Source organism: Apodemus sylvaticus, chromosome 3, assembly GCF_947179515.1.
Source record: "Apodemus sylvaticus chromosome 3, mApoSyl1.1, whole genome shotgun sequence".
Classification (NCBI taxonomy): Eukaryota; Metazoa; Chordata; class Mammalia; order Rodentia; family Muridae; genus Apodemus; species Apodemus sylvaticus.
Genome location: NC_067474.1, coordinates 73,613,568 through 73,638,137, shown reverse-complemented (window position 1 = coordinate 73,638,137; position 24,570 = coordinate 73,613,568). Strand labels below are relative to the sequence as shown.

The 24,570-nt window shown below is 46.8% G+C and overlaps 1 protein-coding gene across 1 annotated transcript in view; it reads right to left on the bottom strand.

Annotated features, from left to right (window-relative positions):
- The window catches only part of Snx30 (sorting nexin family member 30), a 99,881-nt gene that overhangs the window by 6,858 nt on the left and 68,453 nt on the right, over window positions 1–24,570 (bottom strand). The window contains exons 4-8 of the mRNA XM_052176574.1: window positions 17,594–17,752; window positions 12,095–12,290; window positions 10,665–10,864; window positions 4,521–4,607; window positions 2,434–2,586 (exon numbers count right to left, since the gene is read on the bottom strand). Of these exons, the coding sequence (XP_052032534.1) occupies window positions 2,434–2,586; window positions 4,521–4,607; window positions 10,665–10,864; window positions 12,095–12,290; window positions 17,594–17,752 (795 nt within the window). The remainder of the gene's footprint in view (window positions 1–2,433; window positions 2,587–4,520; window positions 4,608–10,664; window positions 10,865–12,094; window positions 12,291–17,593; window positions 17,753–24,570) is intronic.

The following is a 24,570-nucleotide window of genomic DNA, read 5'->3' as shown; positions in this document are numbered from 1 at the left end:
TGTTGTTCTCTCTGCCCAGAGCATGTGTTCATCAGAGCTTTGAGTCTAAGGCTATTCTGAGATTCCCCAGGTCGGTCTCTCCTGACCTCCACCGGCCCCTGGTACAGTTTTCTTACTTGTGCCGTCCCTTTCACCCCCTTATTTCATCCTGACCTCTGGCAATCCTGCACTAATGCTTCTCGGATGGCCTTGGGATGCCTACAGGCTTATGCAAAGCCTGCTATCTATCAGCTGGGTATTCAACTCCTTGCTTAAGAAAAGTGCAGACACACATGTAGACGCCAAGGCCAGGCCTCGGACAGCCCCTCACTCCGGTACAATGGGAAGAAACAGATGCGAGCCCTTAGTTTGCACTCCAAGAGTTTAGAGATGGGGCGTTCATCCACACCAGGCATGGTGGAGACACTGGACCTTGTTGGTTTTAGACTCTGAAATACGAACACTCAGGTAAAGTTTGAGTGTCTGCCACATGCTGTTAACTTGCATGTGCATTTTACTTTGCCTTTACAATTATCCTGCAAGAAATGATTAGCACTTACAATGAAGAAAGAGAGGGTGGGCAGGTCCCTCACCTAACACACAGCCAGCAGGAGGAGGCCTTGACTTTACACGGGGACAGCTTCCTACCTTTGGGGACATAGGACTGTCCCCAAAAGTGTGTGGCCCCTGTCTCCTAATCTGGTTGTGTGGGGACAGTCCAGACTGATGGCTCCATCAGTTAAATCCTTAGAGTTTGGTACTCCAAGGCTGGTCAGCTTGGGAGGAATTTCTAAACTTCTATGAATAATGGTTTCAATCATAAAATGATTTGTCACACTACCTGCCATGACCCTTGAGTCCTGAGTCCTGCAATCCTGACTAGAGGTGAAGGGAGAAAGGACAGACACAGACAGACAGATAGAGAGATACAGATACACACACACACACACACACACACACACACACACACACACACACACACGCACGCACGCACGCAGTAAAGCTGGGATCTTCACTGTGACTGAGGGCCCCTACTGCCAGCAATGTGGAACCTCAGTGAGTTTATTAGGAATAACAGAGAGGGGAGGGTTGCTGGGGTGGGGGGCTGTGGGTGAGCAGTCTCCTGCTATAAACACCTGGGAGGAGGTGGGGAACAGAGCAGTGTAGTGGCCCAATCTAGACATGCAGTTTATAAATATTATAAATTTGCACAGGCTTATTGGGATTGGAGATTTATCGCAACAGTCCTAAGGCCGCAATCTAGGAGGCAGGCCTATCTCTAGCATCATCCTGCAGGGTGAGTGTGTCTGCTCTGTTGTCAATAGCTGAATTTCAAGGCCAAGCTATTTCAACTAAGACTGGGCCATTGTTTAACTGTAGGTTTGGGCTACAAAAGGACATCAGGACTTATTGCCAGAAATTACTTCAAATTAGATACATAAGGAGTGAACCTTGATTTGTAGGAGATAGCTCTTTTATCCTCTCCTCGTGTGTGTGTGTGTGTGTGTGTGTGTGTGTGTGTGTGTGTTAATAGGAATGCTAACTCTGAGGTCCACAAATCAAAAGGATATATAAATAAAGTCTCTTTAAATAGCATTGCTTTCCTATGTAATTCCATATACCTTTATTTAAAAAGAGTGTTTTAAATTTTGACATTAAAAACAAATATTACTGTGGTCTGGAGAGATGAGTCGGCAGTTAAAAGCATCTGAATGCTTCTAGAGGCCTGAATTCAGTTCCTCGCACGCTGACTCACAGCCATCTGTAATGGGACCTAATTCCTTCTTCTGATGTGCACCATGTCTGTCAGCTTCAACAGATGCTAGAGGGGTCCATAGCATAGTGAAAATGAAGACACCTTTATGTAAAACCACAAGGTAACATGAAGTAACCCCAAAGCCTCCATTAACTGGGGGCACCCACATGTTGGTGTCACTGGGTCTGGGAAACAGCCAGCGTCCCAAATCAGCGCCACTTACTTCCTCCAGCAAGAGGAGGCCTTGGGGGGCAGGGTCTCAGCTTTGAAACTCAGCAGTCAGCCAGGGCACTGGGGTAGCTCACAAGGCAGGTGAGGGATGGGACAAGGTGGATCTGGAAGACACCTGTGGTGGTTTGAATATGCTTGGCCCAGGGAGTGGCACTATTAGGAGGTGTGGCCTTGGTGGAGGAAGTGTGTCATTTTGGGGGTGGGCTTTAAGACCCTCCTCCTAGCTGCCTGGAAGCCAGTTTTCTCCTAGCAGCCAGCCTTCAGATGAAGATATAGAACTCACAGCTCCTCCTGTACCATATCTGACTGCTGCCCTGCTCCTGCCTTGATGACAATGAACTGAACCTCTGAACCTGTAAGCCAGCCCCTTTTGAGAGTCGCCTTGGTCCTGGTGTCTGCTCACAGCAGTAAGTCCCTAACTAAGACAGTGCCCACTAGGAAGCACAGGGGCTGGGCCTACTGCTCACCTTCTCATAATACTGGATATTCTTGTCAGCCAGGCCCACGAGCAGCTGCCGGAAGTCGTGCCGCTTGTTGCTCTGCCACCTCTCCATATCAGCCTTCAGGTCCGCATTGAAGCACTCCATCCTGTCCTGGCACTTCTCCACATCTGCTGGCACCTGGGAGGAAAACACATCCTTGGCTCTGAAGTGTGGCTGGGTTCTCCTTCCGTGAGCTCCTCCACAGCACTGTTCTAAATGCCAAAGTGCTCCCTGGAAAGCAGGCCCTGGAAGGGCTGTAAAAGGCTCTGTCTGTCCCAGGAATCGTCTGACCCATCCAGGAAGGGCAGAGACACATGGGGGAACCACCCCTTTGTGTTGGAGTAAGGCGGTGTAGAGTCCTTTTAGGATTTACTCAGCCATGCTGACAAATAGGGAGAGACTTAACATGCACACAGCAGTCCTGGGCACAGTGCTGTGGTGTGTCAGAACTAGAGGACAAGGGGTTCCTGTTCTGGTCACATGAACTAGTCCAATACTTATGATGTCGGATAAGGCCTTTCCTCATTTATCTGAGTGAACTGTAATAAGGAGATTACCAGCCAGGTCCCTCCTCTGAACTCCACGTCATACATAGACAGGGCACCATGCTGCACACTGGGTGGCAGCTAACCACAAGGTTGTGAACAGAAGGAAAATCACTGAAAGGTATTAAAATTTTGAAACATAGTATAGCAAGTGGCTTCAAGTTTTTCTTAAGGTTTAGAAAGACTTTCTCAGAAGGGAGGTGTGTCCCCTGGGTTTCCTGACCTTCACTTCGCTGTGGTAAGCTGCATTCATCCCACATGGCTAGTGAGGGTCTCCTGCTTGTGGTAGTTCTCCTAAGCCAGATTTTCTGTCTTTTCTCAAGTGCTCCAAGCTCAAAGTTAGGCCAACACTTGCCAGAAGCAAACGTTGCTTGAACCTTGAAAGTTTGAAGTCCCTAGATCATTGAGCCCAAATGTCCCCAAGCTACAGGTGTAACTATTTTGAGTCAGTGTCTACCAACCAGAGCAATGCCAGCATGGCGTGGACAGGGCCGAAGGCCTGGGAACCTTCCCTTGGGAAGCTGCCCAATTTATGAACGCCAGGGTTGCTGACGGCGGGACACTCAGGCTTGCAGGCAGCTGGCACTGAGACTGCTTCTTGTCTGTGGGGTTTTGTGATGATTAACTGATGAGGAATACCTGAATTTCATCCTTGCTTCAATGCTCTCGTTTCTGCGACTCAGGTAGTCATGTTCCTATGTCTGACTGACATTAGGATGGCAGTATCCAAGGATAATGGGTGAGTGCTGTCTATCCCAAGGGACAAAAGATTGGGGGCTGGGCCACATGTTAAGGCCTCAGATGGCAAAAAAATGTCTGAGTGGAGGAGAATCTCCAGTCCCCACACAGGCTCCTATTTAGGTGCTATCCTAAATCCACTTGAAATACATTACAAATATACAGTCTTGAGTTCTTTTTGTGGGCAGAACATGTAGGGCATTTGCATGCACTAACATATAAATCTCTACCTGTTTCCTTCTCGAAGCAAGACCAGAGATTCATCTAAGATGCAGGCAGCTTTCAAATTCTAGTGTGGGTCCAACACAGCAGACATGCATCTACCTGCTATGACAGGATACTGGATACAGACACATCTGCACCCAGAAAGGCCAGGCAATCCCAGACTCACTTCTGTGACTCACTTCTCCGCCCCCTCTGAGTCCCAGATGATTAGCACAGTATCATGTGAGGCAACTCATTAAAAAAAAATAAAAAGCATAAACAAAGTGAAGGAGTGTTATCTCTGAGGTCTGGTCTGGGTTTCCCCAAGTCTGTTCCAGGAGGAGAGGACAGATGAGTTGTTCTGATGTCAAACTATTTGCCTGAACACTGGTCGGTCCTTACTGGTCTTTTTAATAGCATTCCCTACTCCCATCCCTTATGTGAATACAACTTCCAATCACAAACAAATAAGAAACAGAACAGCAGATGGGTAGAGGCAGATCCTAGTCCTCAGTCTAGGGAGGCGAGTCCGCAGCAGCAGGGAGCCTGCAGCGGTGGCCCACCCTTGGCTGGGGTTGTCCTGACCTTGGGACGCTCTTCCTTCCTCAGAGCCACGGCTTCCAGTTTGGCTTCGTACTCTGCTTGAACTTGGTCCCTCTTCTTCAACACACCCTGTGAAAAGTAGAGAGACGCATGGGAAGTCTGCGAAGGGCCTCCATCTCCAAGCCCTCGCCAGATCTCAGTGCCCTGAGCACAGCCATGTGCTCCCAGGAAGGGATAATGGTCCAGAAGCTACACAGCTCTAAATAAGGGCAGGAGAGAAGGAGAACCAACCCTGGAGGGTGGGCTTTCCGGGGACAACCCCACCAGATGCTGACAGCAACACATTTTGGGAAGAGCAGGTCAGGGAGATTGGCACCAATGCCACATTGCCAGGGGACCCAGCTTAACCACATACAGTGACCTTGGGAAGAGGCTCAGCTTTGTGCTTAAAATTCGGGGCTGTCTCTGGGCTCAGTGGAAAAATCTTAGCAACAACAGTTCTTTATTATTATTATTATTATTATTATTATTAATTTATATAATTGACAAAAATCATACATATCTATTCTGCATAAAGTGTTCCAAAATACATGCATATGGCTAAATTGAACTAATTAAGAGACATTACCTCATACTTATTTTTTTGTGGTAAAAGCAGTTAAATCTCCTCTCAGCAATTTTCATGAATACACTAATGAGCTACCCTCACTGTGGTATAGAATGATCATAGGAGAGTGGTTGACTCTGATCTGTTGGCTGATCCCTGGTAGACCGATCTGCCTGTTGCTACATTAGTCACTTGTTTGTTCTCTATCTATTCTGGGTCAGGTAAAGGATGCAGAGACTCAAGTCCCGATGCCAGGGTTCAGCCTGAGAGAGATCCTGAAATATGAGAGGATGCGTGTGCAAGAGCTCTGAGTGATGGATGGGTCTGCGTCCCTTGATTCACACAGCACACTTGCAAGGAGTAGCAGCAAATGGGCCCAATGACATCCAGCCTGGGAGGGACAGACATGAGGCAAGGCAGGAGTGAGCTCGGGTGAAAGGCATAGGACAGTTCACTCTTCAGTTCATGCTAGCAGGTAGCACCAGAGAGGGGTCATCCCTCTGAGCCTGCGCGCCAGGTTCCCTCCCCTTCCCTCAGTCTCAGCACTGCTGTGCACACCCTGAGTGCCAGACACAGAGCTTGCAGTAGAAAAAGCACAGCTTGGATCTCCCCTCAATCTTCTGGTACATTTAAAAATGGCCAGCCAGGAACAGTGAGAGCCTTTCTACCCACCGCCTCTGAAGCCACAGGTTACCAAGACAGTTTCTAACCATAAAGTCCACACAGGGACCTCCCAGCACAGCATGGAGAGGCCTATTCCTGGACTAAGTGTTAGGCACTTGGTGTCCCTGCTGATGTGCTCAAGAGTGCTGGGTGACTGAACACCTGAGGGCACTCTAGGCCCATCTTCTAAAGGAAATCAACACTAGGATGACAACGCAGTCTTCTCCTGAAGACTAGAACCTGAAATCATTCACCTCCCATTCACTTTCTCCTAAGTGCTCCACACACTCATGAATGTCACCAATGGAGCTTTCTGTGGTGACAGAAGCATGCTCTAACACAGCTGTCACTAGCTACATCTGCCTACCGAGTACCTGACATGTGGTTCGTGTGACTGAAGAAATGGGTGTGTGCATGTGTGCGCGCGTGTGTACGTGTGTGTTTGTCTCGCGCACATGCATGCACAGGTTCCCACCAAGGCCAGAGTGTTAATCCTGCTGGACCCTGACTCATAGACAGCTGTAAGCCACCTGACCTTGGTTCCAGAAACATAATTTGTGTCCTTTGCAAGAGCAGAAACTCTTCCTAACCACTGAGCCATCTCTCTAGCCCTGAATTTTTATTTATTTCTTTAAATTTAAAGTTAAATTAAGTCTTTTTATGGCCAGTGACTACCACATTAGACAGGGTAAATCTATAAAGCAAAACAAAGGAAAGTAACAGAAATCATGGATCACTTCTGATTTCACAAAGCATAAGCTATAATCTAAATCTACTGCTCTGGTACCAGGAATACTGACAACATCCTCTCCATCAGAGAGAAATATACACATGATGGTGTGTGTGTGTGTGTGTGTGTGTGTGTGTGTGTGTGTGTGTGCGTGCGCTTGCCCCTTCACAGAATGCTGCACATCTTACTGGAGAACGCACCATTTTCAGTCTAGCATTTAAAACCATGTACCCTGTTGGTGTGACAGGAATCTCAGAACCAGCGTTCTTGAGACCATGCCTTGGGACTGTCAGTCCAGCATGTGGTTTTCTCTCCGTCTCTTACTGTGTCACTTGGCCGAGGACCAAGACTCCTGAGGGGGATGTGAGAGTAGATGCTTTGCCCGGGATGGTTCCCATAGTCCACCTACTCATGCCCCTCCGCAAGGAGGGCAGGAGGACCTCAGATGACGGCATGCCTCCATCTCCACTTGGCCTGGGTAGTTCTTCTATCTGAGCCTTGCCACCCCAGCTCACCTAGAGCAAGCGAGATGCTGTCTTCAAGCACAGGCTGGTGGGTGGGCCTGAGCTTACATCCCAGAATCACTGGAGATGAAGGACACAGAGCCTACTGTCTAAATGAGGACACTTGGCATGGTGACACTACGGGACTTGTGTGAGGCCACGCTGCTAGATGGCAGGACAGCAGCAACTCAGTTTCCACCATCTTCTGACTAAAGTTTCACAGTCTGGTGATAACCCAGCCATGCTGAAGGCTGGGCATCTTCTCTAGGGACCCCTCTACACACTGCTGGCATGTTAAAGATGGCTCCCGGTGCCAATAACACAATCTCTGTAGATACAACTGGTCAAACCAGCTTATGACAGTTAGAAAGGGTTGACCCTACATAATGGGGTGAAAGCCAAGAGGCTCCATCTTCAGAGCCCCCCTCTCTGCCACCCGAGCCTCTGTGTTACTAGCTTCCCTCCCCTTCTGTCTTTCAGGGATCCTAACTCAGCAATCTAGGGGCAGAGAACACAAAAAGGCTTTGTCTCGGTAGAGCTTCCATGCCAGAGAGGGAGGGGCAGACAACTAACAAGGAACAGCATTGGAGGCAACATGAAGTGTCACCAAATGTGGGAGAGACTGGGGCTTTGGGGACGGGGTGAATTTAACTGGAGACAGAATGAGCTCATCTTGGCTAGCATGTCCAGAAGTGGAGCACTTCGGCAGGACTCTACCTGGTCCTAACAGAGCTGGACCTCACTAGTGTTCTGTGAAGACGAGGAGAAGCGGATGACTCGGTGAGGGCTCACTTTTACCAGCAAATGTTGAGGAAAACAATTTTTTAAAATGGGAGGAAATTATAAAATATTTAAGAAACATATCAATAAATATTTGGATTCTGATGGATTTAGGGGAAAGGACTATAAAAATTGGGTGAGACAATTTGAGCACTACTAAATGTGACCATAATTTAAGAAGCTGGTTTTTTAAATTCTGTCTCTCCCTCTGCAAACCCCAGTAATCCTGTTTCTGCTACCCTCACCCCCATCCTCTCTGGACATGTTGGAAATTTTCTACAAAGAATCATCAAACAATACAAACATAATACCTGTCATCCAAAACATTTTCAATGAACCAACAGTACCAATAGGAGACTTAGAATTGTCAATAGTGACAGGTTTGTGGCAAACAGCCCTCTGCCTACGATGACAGAGCGACCTGGAGGAATCACAGGCACATTCTGCGGTTTGGCTTCTAACATCAACACTGGATTTTTTCCAAGAAAACACCACAGTTGTGGGTATACAGCAGAGATCACGCTACATCTCCCAAGCTCAAGCCCATGCCTTCCTCTGCTGAGCTCACACACTGTGGGAAGGGAAAGAGGCTTCCTCAAAGACTCACTCTGGTTCATCAATAACCACATAAGAGCAAAGCCAGTGGGACCTGCTTAACCCTGCAACCCTCCCAGCACTCGCAGGAAAGGATTGCATCCAGGACTCCAGGAAACTCTCTCTCAGTTTCCCTTTTCCTAGCAAACTCCAAAGCCTCTCACACAAATATAAAACACCCAGAATGTTTGCCAGGCATGGTAGTGCACACCTTTAATCCCACACATAGAAGGCAGAAGCAGGAGGATCTCTGAGAATTCAGGGCCAGCCTGGTCTGTACAGAGAGTTCCTGGCCAGCCAGGGCTATACCCAGAGATCTTGTCTCAAAATATAAGATCAGAAAGCTTTTCTGAAAAGGACTCTCTTAGAGAAGTAAAATGTGGAGACAGATTCTTAGGCAGCATGAATCCGCAAAGGAACCACGGAAGACATGCATCACTGTCTGCAAATCTTATCCAAGCACCTTGGACCTCAACAACCTTAGGTCAGCGCTGGCTCTGCTGTGGAGTCACGCTGTGCATCCCTGCGCAATCTCCTCCTTTATTAGCTGGCTTACCTCAACTGGCACTGGCTCCAGAGCTCCAGGATCAGAGGCTGCCAATCAACACTTTCTCTTTACCATGCCCTTCCCCCACCACACTGAGGGCAGTCCTCCTTCCTGACCCACTAACCTGACTGCAGTATTTTGGGGATCAATGATTAAGAAACTCAGGACAATGTTTCACACATGGTGAAGAAGAGGAACAACCTACCACTTCCTTGCTGTGTCTTCAGTTGCTCTGGCAACGCTATGCCTCACACTGCAGTCCATGCTTTAAATTAGATACCAGATAAATCTTTAACAGTAATTTAAAATCCTTCTCTAACTACAAATGTATATTGAGTATTAGCATACTCACCACATGCTAGAAAAGAAAAACCCTAAAACTGTGTGCATACTGGATTCTGCCTGAGCAAGACCGGGCAGCATCCTGATGAAGGGTGTGTGCGTGTCCAAGAGTCAAATCCACACAGACACCAAGGACTGTAAACGGTACTTTCTGTTTACAAAGGCAAGCACTGTTAGCCTTGTAAGCAAAGCGAGAATGTTTTGGTTCATTTCATAGTTCAGCGCCTCCCTATACTCACTCCAACCACACATTAGGGATTCCTCGCATCTACCTATCTATATCTACAGAAAAAGCAACGTTAACAGATGACAATAAGCTGCAGGTTTGGGGCCAGAAGTTTTGGTTTTTCAGCCTCTATTCCAATAATTGCCAACTAGGCCTTGGGGCGAGGCGGGTGCACGCCAGAGCATCTGTACACTGTAGTTAGTACAGTACGTATCTGCTTGTTAGTGGGAGGATCAGAGTTCCAGGCCTTGGCAACCGGAAAGGGGGCTGCTTGCAAGTGGGCTTTCAGCACAGAGCCTTTCGTAGTGTTGGAAGACAGGTCCTTTCTGCCCGGTGCCGCCATCACAGGGATCTCTGAAGCTGCGTTCCCGGCCAGTCACCATGAGCCACCGTGGGGCTGGGGCGTGAGAACAGGCCCTCCACATGCTGTGCACAGATCGGTGTGCTCTCACGGCTGCCACTGACACCTTTTATATATGCCCTCATTCCCCCTTAAGTTCTTATCTCTTCCTCAATTTCCCTCCCTTGTCCAGTTCCCTCACTCGGTTAAGAATTCTCAGGAACCTTGAGGTCAAACCTGAAATGTCCCCACCCAAACAGTTTCACACATTTGCAGTTGTATTTCACTGTCAAACAACTTGTTTTGGTCTTTTTAAGATTTTCTCAAACTGCATTTTCCAACTTTACCAATTTTATTTAACAAATCATATACTTTTTAACTAAGTTTTTAGGCGTATGGGTGCTTTGCCCGCTTGCTTGTGTCTGCAGCATGTAAGTGCCTGGGGCCTGAGGAGGCTAGAAAAGGATTCTGGGGCCTGGATCTACAAACAATTCACAGCCCCCACATAGGTGCTAGGGACTGAACCCAAGTCCTCTGGAAGGGCAGCCAGTGCTCTTAACCACTGAGCCATTGCTCCAGCCCCCACAAATTCTGTTGTTAATTCTCAAAGTTATCTAGCCATCCTCCTCCATAGCATCCACTCCTGTTTGGGAGCTGTTTTATTTTTGCAGCACAAGAACACTGAGAAAATTTTTTCCACCCTGTTCTTCTGCTTAATTCACACCCTCTGTTCACCATATGTCCTAGTTATATGACCTTGGTATTAGTCTTCTCAGCTACAAAGGGATGTCTACCACACACACACACACACACACACAGGCAACAGTCCACAGGCATTTGGCGAGCGTGCTCACCTTCATGGAGTCAGAGTACAGAATGTATTCCCTGAGCACAGGCAGAAGCTCTTCTGTTATGTCATCCGTCAGCTCTTCCAAGGCCGTGGAGCAGTTCCCAATGCAGGCTGACACGCCCTCCAGGGGCTCCGCCAGCTCACCTTCCAAGGCACTCCACGTGGAATACACAGGTCCATATTCCCTCAGCTCTACGAGGTACTCTATAGGAAGAGAAGGCAACTGGAATCCGGCCGGCCGGGGTTGGGGGGCACACACTGGTGTGACTGACTTAGGAGTCCACAGCCCCTGGACACACTCCCCTTTATGTGTAATATATTCCTAACTTTTTTTTAATATCTAAAAGCTAATGTAAGTTATTACTAACATACAAATCTAGGATTTTTGTTAATAGGAACCAAAATACCTTATGGGGGAAAATGGTTAAGAACCAAATCCAGCAAAGTTCTTCAAAAATAATTACCCCCATTCATGATACTGCAAATGAAATATTTTGCAAAGCAGTGGGGGAGCCCCTGGAGTTTGAGTCATAGATGGTTGTGAGCCACAGTGTAGGTGCTAGGAACTGAATTCAGGTCCTCTTCAAGAGCGACAAGTGTTCTGAACCTCAGTCATATCTCTGGTACTTGAGGGTGGGGGCTTTTTTTTTTTAAAGGAAACAAATCAGTCACAATGGAAAAACAATGGGATTATGGGAACGTGCTGCTGAAAGAGATGTGGTCTCACAGAGGTGACTCGCTCCCTCACTCAATGGTCCTATCAGTGGTTTCAGGGAATAAGGGAAAAAAAATGATTTCTTCACCCCTACAAGAGGAAATCCAGCCCTCCGTTTGCCTCAGGGTTCCTGTCATTTGACAGAACATGGCCGCCATTGTTTGACTGAGCAGGCCTGTGTGATGGGCCCCACCTCAGCATGGTTACAACACTGTTCAGGTGTGTCTGCCTGCACCTGTAAGGGGACAAGGTTAAGCAGGTGACCATGACAGGAGGAGGGTGGACGGACAGGCAATGGTGACAAGGACAGACTCAGGTGTGAGCAACTCCCCAGCTCAGAGGAGAAGATGTGAAGTGATGCGGGGCAGGGAGGAGCAGACACTAAATTCAAGGTCACAACCTTGGCAAGCTGGGGTGCCACTCTTTCCAGCCTCTCTCAGCTAGTTTATTTCTGTAATCACTGGCCCTGTGGATGAGGGCATGGGAACAGCAAACGCCACGATGAGTGCTAGACAAATGACTGAGTGCAAAATGACAAGGACTGAGTGCAAAACACATTCCAGGCCCCACCAGCCCCTCCCTCCTTCTCTGTATCTGGTTTTTTAAGACAAATAAGGCCCGGTTCTGTCACTGTGGTATATCTGCAGGTTGTTTCTGCACAGTGGAACGAACACCATTCCCACCGCTCTGGGCACTATCAATCTCAACAAAGGGCTCACCTATTTCTTCTTTGATGATCCGCTGGGCTATCCGATCGATGGTTCCCAGTTTGAGTGCAAAAGTGTCTAAGTAGTCTCCGATGGCTGCAAACTCCAGAGGCCGACTCCTCAGCTTGTAGCCTCCGGTGACATGCTTGACTGACTCGCCCACTCTGGTCAGCAATGCTATCCCCTGCTTCTTGTAGGCATTCAGGTCCTGCAGACAACAAGGTAACCTTCTCAGTCACACGGCCAGGGCTAAGGGAACCAGCTTCCGGAAGCAGCGTCTCATTGGAAATGGAGAACTAGAAAGCAGGACACATCATAGCCCACTGTGGGAATGCTTCCTGTGAAGGCCAAACCAACACCTGCCCACCCTTACAGGGCAAACCAAAGTATAAGTCTATGTCCAAACTGAAGAGCTATGCCACAAGAAAAGTCTCGCCCCAGCATGGATGACACCTTTCCCAAAGCTGCAAAGCTAGATCTCTCTCCTCAGCTAAATGTCTAGAGTCTAGACACACTAGCATCTCCCAAGGCCACGAGGCGACGTGCAATTAGGAAGAATTATATACAGCTATCTGTGAAGCAAAGGCGGACTGGCTGAGATGAACTGAGGCTCACACAGCCCCCTCCAGCACACATGCCCATCCCCCTACAATGGAGTATCAGCAGTCCCCAGGTCCCGCTCTTAAAAAAGTCACAGCTACTGTGACAAGACGGTGGCTGGCATGCTTGAAGGAGAACATTCTACAGTAGACTGCCCAGATTCCCTGACAACACTTTTCTTGTGGCACGGCTCTTCAGTTTGGACATAGACTTATACTTTGGTTTGCCCTGTAAGGGTGGGCAGGTGTTGGTTTGGCCTTCACAGGAAGCGTTCCCACAGTGGGCTATGATGTGTCCTGCTTTCTAGGCTGGGCCCCAGACCCTCTAGTCCAGTGGCTCTCAATCCGTGGGTGGTGACCCTTGGCAGGTGCATCAAATAATCTTTTGACAGGGGCCCTTCATATCAGATATTTACATAATGAGTCATAACAGCAGCAAAATTATAGTTATAAAGTAGCAGAGAAAGTAGTTTTTGATTGGGGGGGGGGTCTCTACAACATAAGAAACTGATTAAAGGGTCCCAGCATTAGGAAGATGAAGACACTGCTCCAGTCAAATATTTCCCTGTCTTTAAATGCAAGGTTGGGCCTTTAAACTTCTTGTATCTGAATTTTAAAAGATAAAGGAGACAGCACGGTAGCTCATGCCTTTGGTCCTGGCCCTGAGGTGTTGAGGGAATCCTTTGTTCAATGTGTGGAAGTATCCACTGATCAATAAAAAAGCCTACAGCCTACTAACTTAGGCAGGAAACAGAGAGGCGGAAGTTCAGGTACAGAGAGGATTTCTGGGAATAGAGTCAGCTGTGAAAAGATTTGCCCCCCACACAGAAGACAGTCATATGAAACTGGGGACCAGGTAGCCAGTCACATGGCCCAGCTTACGATAGAATAAATAAGTAATAAGGCTAAGAGCTGGTCAGGGACCGGCAAAGCTTTGGCTTAGGTATTATTCATGAAATATGTCTCAGAGTCACTAATTCTGTCAAATAAGGATCAGGCACTCGAGTTAGCACAGGCCACAGAGTGAGGACTGCCAGCACCTCTGCTCTGCTGCTGTGAAGAGACTCCAGGACCAAAGCAGCTCATAAAAGATGACATTCAACTGGGGCTTGCTTGTAGTTTCTGAGGTGTAGACTAGTGTTGTCATAGCAGGGAGCTCAGTGACATGCATGGTGCTGAAGAAACAGCTGAGAGCTATATCCTAATCCACTGGAAAGACAGGCAGGCAGACAGACAGACAGACAGATAGACAGACCAACCCTGATGGTGATCCACAGGTGGGGAATGAGGGACAAACAGACTGACAGACACTGGGTCTGGTGTGGGCTTTTGAAATCTCAAAACACTTCCTCCAACAAGGCCATACCTCCCAGTCCTTTTCAAACAGTGCCACTTCCTGATGACTTAGCATTATAATCTATGAACTACGGGGGTGGGGGCATTCTCTTATTCCAACCACCACAGTCCCTATCTCAAAACAGCAACAACCAAATGCGCATACAGCATTTCCTGTAGGGGAACAAGCTTCCTGCTCCCATTACTTCCCATGAGTTCCCACTGAGCTTTCTTACACTTTCCCAGCACTACTGGCTTCTTCTTGGGATGTCTAGTTTGGGATGATGGCATGCTATCACCAAGGGGGCTGTCTAAAAGTGCTCCATATAAGTGCTTCATCTAAGATCTTGGACTCACTGCATGCTATGAAATACTTCTCTTCCCAGCTTAGTGCCTGAATCTAGCAGCTGTGACTACCCAAGGGACCCTTGTCTAGATCAGGCCTGCCGCTGCATATAGGAGGAAGATCATCAGACCCTTACCTGAGACTCTAGACATTCCTGCCTCAACCTCACTGACAGCTGTCTGTAACTTTCCTTTGTAGTTGGAGTGAACTTACATATAGCATAGAAGCTGACAGGAGGGGGTATTCATCTGCACAACTACAGGGAAGTCATGGCCTACACTGGGGTGAGACTGTTATGAGGTTGTTTCGGTCACACACGCTCCTGTAAGGACCCCCTTCCTGGGGGCTGGAGATAAAACCCAACACACTCACTGGCTCAGCTCTGGAGGAATCATTATGTTGGTCCATCACAGGTCTCCTGTCTTGGGAAACAGTAGTTGTTTGTTGCTATCTGCCCCCAGGGAAGTTCATACAACAGTATGTTAAAGGAGAACACAGGAGTGTTAGTGGGGAGAAACAGAGCTATTGTCTCATGAGCATGGGGTTTCCACTTTCTAAGAACAGAAAGATGTTTTTTCAGACGGGCTCATGGAGCTCAGGCTGGCCTTTGATTCACTCTACAGCTGAGGACGAATTCCTAATGCTTCTGCCTCCACCTCCCAAGTGCTGGAATTAAACATGTTCACTACCCCAAGCCCAGGTAGAACTCGTTGATTTAAGGGCTGCTCTCTTGCATTCCCTTGCAAGAAACTAGATTTTGTTGGAGACACTGAAGGACCTTATTATATACATCATTAAATAAAATCTTTGTCATACTGTTTAGCCCAGAAATCTCAACTCATCTCTCTCCAAGGCACACACAATCTCCCACTCACTCTTCATGCAGATCCCTAATGACCAGGAAGGAATCCAAGCCTCGGCCTGCTCCTACTTCCTTCAGTAATGAGGATGGCCTGGGGCTTTGGAACAAAGGACCTGCAACCTCAGAGCCAACTTGCACTTTGGGAAGATGAGAAACTGGAAGAACCACACCCAAGCATCAGTACACTGAGAAATGCTAACATTTAAACAGGTTCAATCTGGAGGGGGGCTAGTGCACAGGCAGCCACCAACTGAAGCTAAAAACAAAAGCTTTTTGGCTTTGCCAGGTAGTTTCCATGGGCAGAGAACAGAATCTTCTGGGAGCCTTAAATGTCAGCAGCTGCTATCTGTACACATCTCTGTTTCCTTGTCATTTTAACAGCCCTCCCCACCCCACCCCCCAAAAAAAAAACAAAACGAAAAGCCAAAACCTAGACTTCAATACTTTCGTCATTAGAACATTTTATATATGGCTTGAATGCACGGATCTGGAACTGAATAGGTTGGCTCAGAAGCTAAGTTGCCTGAGCGTCTGAACATGTGTACTGGCTGGTTTTGTGTGTCAACTTGACACAGGCTGGAGTTATCACAGAGAAAGGAGTTTCAGTTGGGGATGTGCCTCCATGAGATCCAACTGTGAGGCATTTTCTCAATTAGTGATCAGGGGGGAGGGCCCCTTGTGGGTGGTACCATCTCTGGGCTGTATTCTTGGGTTCTATAAGAGAGCAGGCTGAGCAAGCCAGGGGAAGCAAGCCAGTAAGAAACATCCCTCCATGGCCTCTGCATCAGCTCCTGCTTCCTGACCTGCTTGAGTTCCAGTCCTGACTTCCTTTAGTGATGAACTGCAACGTGGAAGTGTAAGCTCAATAAACCCTTTCCTCCCCAACTTGCTTCTTGGTCATGATGTTTGTGCAGGAATAGAAACCCTGACTAAGACAACATGTGACCCCATTTCTGCACAGTATGAGCGAACTGCCTTAGATTCAGGCCAGTCCTGCTAACAGCAAGGGAAGCACAAAGCAGTGAACACGTCACTTGAGCTTGAACAGTCTCTAGCAACACACTGGAAGCCAACTGGTTTTCTGGCAAATGCCTGGAAAACACACCTAAGAGGACCAGAGTTGTTGACAAGCAATGGCCAGGCCTTGTGATACAGCTGGAAACTGAGGCCTTAAGAGCCACGGGACCCAACTTCAAGTCCCAGTGATGTCGACAGAATACCTTTAATCTCTCTGAACTTCAGTTTCCTTGTCTAAAAAATGAGGCTGGTTACTTCCAAGGTTCTTGAGTGCCACTCTGCAGGTGCTCAGGCAGGGAAGTGACCATGAAGAAGTGAGAATAAAACCTCAGCTCAGGCTGACGTCATCAACCTGGATCAAACTTGGGGAGCCTGAAGCCAGGTCATTCATTGTTGGCACATTTAAAACACAGTCAGCTTGGGAAAAAGTTTCCAGGAAAGTCATCCCAACACCAGGTGCACAATAAAGCTTAAGGCATGACCACACAGACACTGTTTTTCAAAGTCCGAGTGCCACGAGGGTAGGTTCTGCAGTTAGAAGCTTAGAATCTGCTGTGGTCTTGGGCCAACACAGCAGAGACCAGAAAGTACGCGTGACATCTCCCCTAAGAATGGGTTCTACTACCTGGGAACTGAAGATTAACAGTCTTGTGGGGAAAGAGTCTGGGATGAACATTTTTGGTTGATTTGGGTGAGGTCTGCCTCTACAGCAAAATGTGATTGAGGTCTACTGCTACAGACAGAAAAAAACGTCACCGGATGCTTAACAATGTCTACCCCAGCCTTCTGGCTGAAGAACAGGTAGATTCTCTTTGGAGGAGAGACCCCTTTGTGGTTAATGTCCCTGGTTCCCTAGTACTCTGTGGGCACAAGGACTTTTGTGCACTCCTTGGTGTGTAGGTGGCAGATGTGCGGAGGTCAGAGGTCAACCTTGTAGAACTGTCTTTTCACCTTTACATGGGTCCTGAGGAGGACTTAGCTCCTTAGGCTTTTGTAGTGAATACTTGACCCACTGAACCATCTTGCCAGGCCTGAAGAACACTCTTACCAAACACTTGGTCTTCTTTCTCATTTGTGCTACTGCTGGTCAGCCTGCCAACCTCCTAACACTGCCAAGAAGGGTGCAATGAGCACTTGTGTTTGACAAGTGAGAATACAGACTTTCATTGCTGCTGCAAAGGGGGCACCGCCTATTATCCTGCCAGACTCTAAAAGAAACTGTGCCAACGCAATGGGCACCGAGGAAGTAGAGCGCCTTCATGATGCCCAGCTCAGAGGGCACTTCTGGGAGTGGCTCGTGAGAGCAAGGCAGTGTTTGAGGAGCCCGAGGACACACACAGTTCCGCCTGTACCTTGGCAGTGAGGAACACATTGACGTGTTGGTTGAAGGAGAGCACGGGGTGATCTGTAATCCTTTTTAGGAATTTGTCCAACGCTTTTCTTCTGGTCTCCACAAACTCTTCTGAAAAACGATCCACGACGCCCTTCACCACAAACTTCTCAGGGAGTGGCTAGGAAACAGGAGGAAAATACAGTCATGGAGACGTAATCAAGAGGAAGCACAGAAGCACGGAAAGCCCACCAGGCCACCGAGTTCCTCCTGCCAGTCTGTCCAAGAACAGTGCTGGGCGTCGAGGCAGCATCTCATTCAGTCCAGGATAGCTTCAAACTCGCTACGTGCCTGACTTGAACTTCTGCCTGCGAATCCAGACTGAGATTACCTTTTATTACCAGTCACTTTAGGCCAAGCCTGAGCTATAGTTCCAGCCCATGAACTTCTCAGTCTGTTAGACCTTTACGTTATCATCAGCAAAGATTCTTAGGACATGCAGCTGTAGCAAATCACAAGTGCCCCTGTCAGCACAAAGCCCCATCACGTCGCCCCTGACATACTGAGATGACAACACATGTTTAGTAAGTGCAGCTGCGTCTTGCAGTGCACATGCAGGGAAGATACAAAGAGCAAAGTGGAAGATAAAGTCTAAGAAAAGAAAGCAAAGGCTGGGGTGACACTGCTGTTGGTAAAGTACCTACTATACAAGCACGGGGATCTGAGATCAAGTCCCAGAACCCACGTTTTAAATGAGGGCCGGGTGTAGCAGTATGTATTTGTGGCACGGTGCTGAGGCTGCAGAGACAGGTAGATCCCCAGGGTGATGGGCAGCCAACCTCGCCTACTCAGTAAGCTACTGCCTGTGAAAACCTGCATGTCCGCCCTACCCACCCATCCCACCCCTACCAAAAGAAGGAAAAAGGAAGGAAAGGCGTAGAAAATGCCAGAGGAACACACACTCAGGGCAGTCCTGTATTCACACACTTACCACAGAGACACACATACCTACACTAGCTACCCTCCCACACACACACACAGATACACTAAAGAAGAGGGGAGGACAGACAGTATTGAGCACATAAGAATGTATTAAAATAGATTAAGATTTTGTTCTCAGTTCCCAGGGTACAAGAACACAGTAAATAAAGAAATAAAGAAGTAGGCACACCCCCACAGCTGACGACGGTCTTAACTCCCCTTTTGGGTCTGTAATCAAAATGTAACTTTCTTTGCTTCTCTCATTCAATCAAATCTCTCTATCATATATCTGTGAGCAGATATTGTTGGACAATTTAAACTATCTGCTCACCCAGGGACCTTTGAGCTTTGATTTATTTCCCTGGTAGATTGCTCAAGCGTGTGGTTAAAGGTGTCTTTCTTACTCTTCCACAGGGAAAGAGTGCTATGCACAACCTAAAAATATCTGTGTTCTGATAAAAATGTAAAATAAAATAAAATTTAAAAGTTCAGGAGGATGAGGACAAGAGGGAAGCCTTGTCTGTCTACTGCTGCAAGAAGTGGACCCGTTGTTATCCTAGAACTCAGGAGAATTCTGCAGTAAGCTAAAAACTGCCTTCCCTTAATAGCAAAATAGTGCCTTTAATCCTAGTACTCCAGAAGGCAGAGGCAGGCAGATCTCCGAGTTCCAGGCCATCCAAGGCTACACAGTAACTGTCTCAAATACAAAAACAACAAACAAAACCATCCCAAGATCTTGAAAATATCTCTTGTATTTTAAGAGCCTGGGACTTTTGCTGCACCAGGAGTCAGAGTTAATAACACCCTGAGCCCACTCTGTCCTGCTGCTAGCCTGCTGTGCTGAAGCTCTTCTGCCGCCTTTAAGGGAACAATGTCACCACCATCTCACTTGCCCTGGGCTTTTCATGTAATCAGCTTTTACAATCTAAATGAATGCATAGCGGTAATCTTAAATTATATACTCGTCCATGCCCCTGTCTCAGAAGGATGCATGTGTAACATTTGCTCAGTGCAGCAAGTACAGAGATTAAAAGCAACTATCTAAAATCTACCAAAAAGGCTGAATGCAACATGTATGGATACTGGCTGCTAAACGATGTTTCTAGTACTGTTTATTGTCTCCATCAGTTGGAGCCAGTGACAGAAAGTCCTTGTAAAACTGTTAAAGATTTCTGTTAAAAAAAAAAAATCTCATTCCTTCCCATGTGATGCTTTCTGTGCTGTTGAAGAAAGAACAGTGAAGTCCTTTGTTTAAGCATAGACAAGCACAGCTCTGACAGACACAGAAGACACAGACATATTGGCCAGACAGCCTTCAGGCAGGCACAGAATCAGATCACACAACAGAGGACAGAAGACTCAAGGAACATAAAGTCGAGAATTCAAATCTGGACCATTCTTGGTTAAATCACACCAAGGGAACATTCTTTCCTTAATTCGAAATCAATGCATTATTTGGTGACTCAGAGTTAAATCACTAATGTGTTTAATCCATGCATAAAACTTCATTAAAAAAAAAAAACCCTGAAAACAGTTCTGCTAAATAACCCTGTTATGCAACAGGGTATCTGGCCGAAAGACTGTAAGCCAGTGCACCACACAGACTACTCCCTACAGCCAAGCTAGGGAGGCAAGAGAAGAAGGGACGAGGAAAACTGGCAGTGTGCACAGCGAGTCTTCACAGCCACAGAGGTTATGTCATTATGGCATTACAGGCAACTGGAGATAACCAACATAGTGAGTGAATCAAGCTGGTCTCAGAGAAACAGGTGTCTCAGGTTTTCTCTTGTATGCGGCATCTAGATTTTATATATACATGAGCAAAATCACACACACACACACACACACACACACACACAAATGTAATCTCAACATTTAAAAGATTGAGGCAAGAAAAACCTACGACCGTGCTGGGTTACACAGCCAGGCTGAACTACATAACAGGTCCCTTTCTCAAAAACAAACATACAACCTCAAGTATTTGTACAAATACATGCTGGAATCCACAAAACAAATCCTACTTACAAATTATTCCAAGAATCCATTGGAAACTTCGGGGTTTAATTTTGAAACACTGATATCATACACAGTACTTGAGAGTTTGGGGTTTATGTCACATATGCTTTTAGCTTCTAAACCTGGTCTATAATCTGAAATAAAAGCTAATTCCTATACATTAGCACAGAGAACCTTATTTTTATTTAAATTTCAAATGATTTCTTTCCCCTTTTCTGGCCCCTCACTTCCCGAAAGTCCCATAAGGCCTCTTCCCTCCCCCTGTTCTCCCATCCACCCCTTCCCACTTCCCCGTTCTGGTTTTGCCCTATACTGCTACACTGAGTCTTTCCAGAACCAGGCCATTCCTCCATTCTTCTTGTACATCATTTGATGTGTGGATTATGTTTTGGGTATTCCAATTTTACAGTGACAGACAGGCGGATCAATGGAATTGGATTGAAGATCCAGAAATGAACCCACACACCTATGGCCACTTGATCCTCGACAAAGGAGCTGAAAAAACCCAGTGGAAAAAAGATAGCCTTTTCAACAAATGGTGCTGGTTCAACTGGAGGTCAGCAAGCAGAAGAATGCGAATTGATCCATCCTTATCTCCTTGTACTAAGCTCAACTCCAAATGGATCAAGGACCTCCACATAAAGCCAGACACTCTGAAGCTAATAGAAAAGAAACTGGGGAAGACCCTTGAGGACATTGGTACAGGGGGAAAGCTCCTGAACAGAACACCAATAGCGTATGCTCTAAGATCAAGAATAGACAAATGGGACCTCATAAAATTACAAAGTTTCTGTAAGGCAAAGGACACCATCAAAAGGACAAATCGGCAACCAACAAATTGGGAAAAGATCTTCACCAAACCTACATCCGAGAGAGGGCTAATATCTAATATATATAAAGAACTCAAGAAGTTAGACCCCAGGGAACCAAAGAACCCTATTAAAAATGGGGTACAGAGTTAAACAAAGAATTTTCACCCAAAGAACGTCGGATGGCTGAGAAGCATCTTAAAAAATGCTCAACTTCATTAGTCATCAGGGAACTGCAAATCAAAACAACCCTGAGATTTCACCTTACACCAGTCACAATGGCTAAGCTTATTTCTAAGTAGGAAATCTATACGCACCTGCTTAGTAATGGAATGTCCAACTTCTTGTCTGAGTCTGAACTCTTGCCTGAACTCAACAAAAGCTTACCGAGCACACATACCAACACACACACACACACACACACCAACACACACACCTGTGTCTGCCAACTTACCAACCAAATAGATAGAAAACCCCACTCAAGGCAAAACCCATGCCTAATAAAGAGGCATCAAGATTAAAAGTCATGCCATCAAGAAGAGTAATTGTCAACTCTAGTTTAATTTAAAGTACTTGCAAGTTCAACCAATATCTTACTATTAATGTCCCTACTGAGTAAGCTAAAAGGGCCTCAATAAAGAGAGGCTAGAGAGTTCATTTGTCAAGAGCACCCACTGATGTTGCAAAGGGCAAGAATTTGGTTCCCAGCACCCACAAGTATCTTACAATTGCCTATAACCCCAGCTCCAGGGGACCCAAATGCCTTCTTCTGGACTCCATGGCCTCTGCATACCCATGGCAGATGGCACATACATGGGTACATACACATGAATAAAAGTGAAGTAAATGTTTTATTTAAAAAGTGAGGTTGGGTCATTAATTCCAGTAGAAAAAAACTGTATAGCAAATACATCCTTTGTCCTTCAGGAAAAGCAAGCCTTCATTTTACAAGCAAAATTCAACACCAAAGTGTCTAATAGATGAATGTAAATCATCTCCCAAGCCTGCGTGTTCCCGTCTAACTGTCCATGCATCTGCTGTGCAACAAGGCATAGTGAGCAAAGCCACGGCGAGGCCACTGAACACACGCAGGGGCACAGCAAAGGATGCTGGGCGCCCGGGGCGGGGGAGGGGCACGGGCGGCTGCTTAACTCACATACACACACTGCTACATGTGATGAATAGCCTCTCTAGGGAACAACATGTTGTGCACTTAAGTATGTGCTATGACATCGTGCTGTAGCCCGATGGAAAATATGAAACCCTAGACTCGATCCCCAATACTGCCAAGAAAAAAAAAGGTAAACTAGAACAAAAAGAAACATGATTTTAATTCTCAAAGGTTAAATACAAATATTATATTTTTATAATTTGTTATGGGATATGTCATGTTAAGTATTCATCTGCACAAGGATACTTCTGAAGGGGGTAGATATGTCTTGACTGTGGTAACACACTCATGAATTTGTCCACATGTAAAATGTACATGGGCATTAATGTAAGTCAACTTTCAGAGAAACATTGTGGGGCAAAGCCTCCTTTCAAGACTCTCTGACACCGCCATTACATGATAAAAAAGAGTGAACGGTCTCTGTAAATGGCAAGCACTCCACACACACACTCCAGCTCCCAGCACACACTAAAGGTTACTTCTTTCCACTTCTAAAATTCCAGAGGAGCACAGCAATATAAAAGCAAGCAAGCAAGCTGTCAGAACACTGCAAGACACCACAGGGCTCTGTAGTTTTGAATCTGAAATGTCCCCTACAGACTCACGTGCTAGGCGGTGGTGCTATTTGGGAAGGTGGCAGAAAGCTAGCTGGAGGAAGCCCCACTGTCTATGGGGCTGTACTTGGCCCAGGTCCCTCCTTACTCTGCTCTGCTCCCTGGCTGCTCTGAGGAGAGCGGCTTCAGCCACATGCTCCCCATACTCTTACATGCCTCAGGCTCAGAGCAACAGGTCCAACTAACCAGGGTTGGGAACTCTAAACCCAAACGCTCCCTTCCTCGGTCTGGATGGTTTCTGCAAGCATCTGAAGAGTCTGACAGCCCACGTGCTGCTCGAGGTTTGGGATGTGGTTCAGTGGTGGGAATGCATGCTCAGTATGTGGGAGAAGCCCTGTTAACCCTCAGAACCACAAAAAGGGGTGGGGTGGGGTGGGGTGGGGCAGGCAAGATACTTTAAGCAGGCCAGGATTTGTGGAGCCAAAGTAGAAAAGACTGAATTGAAAGTTGATCAATTATAAATCATCTTGTGACTCTCCTCAGGCCAAAGAAAGGGGTGGATCTAAGGAGCAGGAAATTGTGTTTTTCCATCAGAACCCATAAAGAATGCCAAATTTAAAGTCACAGAGACTGGAAACAAAGCAGGTATATTACAATCCATGGGGAGAAGCAAATTGAACCTCTGGGTGCTTTCCCAGGGCCACTATTTAACTGGCTACAACTTCCGATGGCTTCACTGAAGGCCGAGTGAAGTGCTGACCCCCACTCCATCCTCCACAAGGACCTGGATATGGAACACTGGGCCCTGCTCATGCTGGAACCACTCAACCGGAGCTCTATCTCTCATTCTTCTCAAGAAATGGTTTTATCCCCACACTCCTGGCCTAAGCAGTTAAATCAGAAGCATAGCCGTTGTCAAACATGCTCAACAACAGTTGATCTAAGACAGAGGTCAATTGACAGATGCCTCAAGACCACTGTCCCCTAAGTTTCACAATCAGTTTGAATAGATTCTAAAGTTCCTTTACACACACACACACACACACACACACACACAGAGGGGGAGGGGGAGGGGGAGGAAAGAGAGAGAGAGAGAGAGAGAGAGAGTGTGTAAGAGGGGACTAAAGAGATGGCTCAGGTTTGATTCCTGGTACCCATGTCTGGCGACTCCAGCTCCAGAGACATCCACACCTCTAACTTCAAAGGGCACTGGTACTCACATATCTGTGTGTGTGTGTGTGTGTGTGTGTGTGTGTGTGTGTGTGTGTGTGTGTGTGTGTAAAACTAAAATAAATCTTTAAGAAATTAAATGGACAACTGAACAGACATTTCTCCAAGAAGACATGCAAATATCCACCAAGATGCAAATATCCATCAAAGGATGTTCTTAGTTGTCAGGCAAATGCAAATTTAAAAAATCACAATATGTTGCCACCTCACACCCACTAGGACAGCTATAATTAAAGGC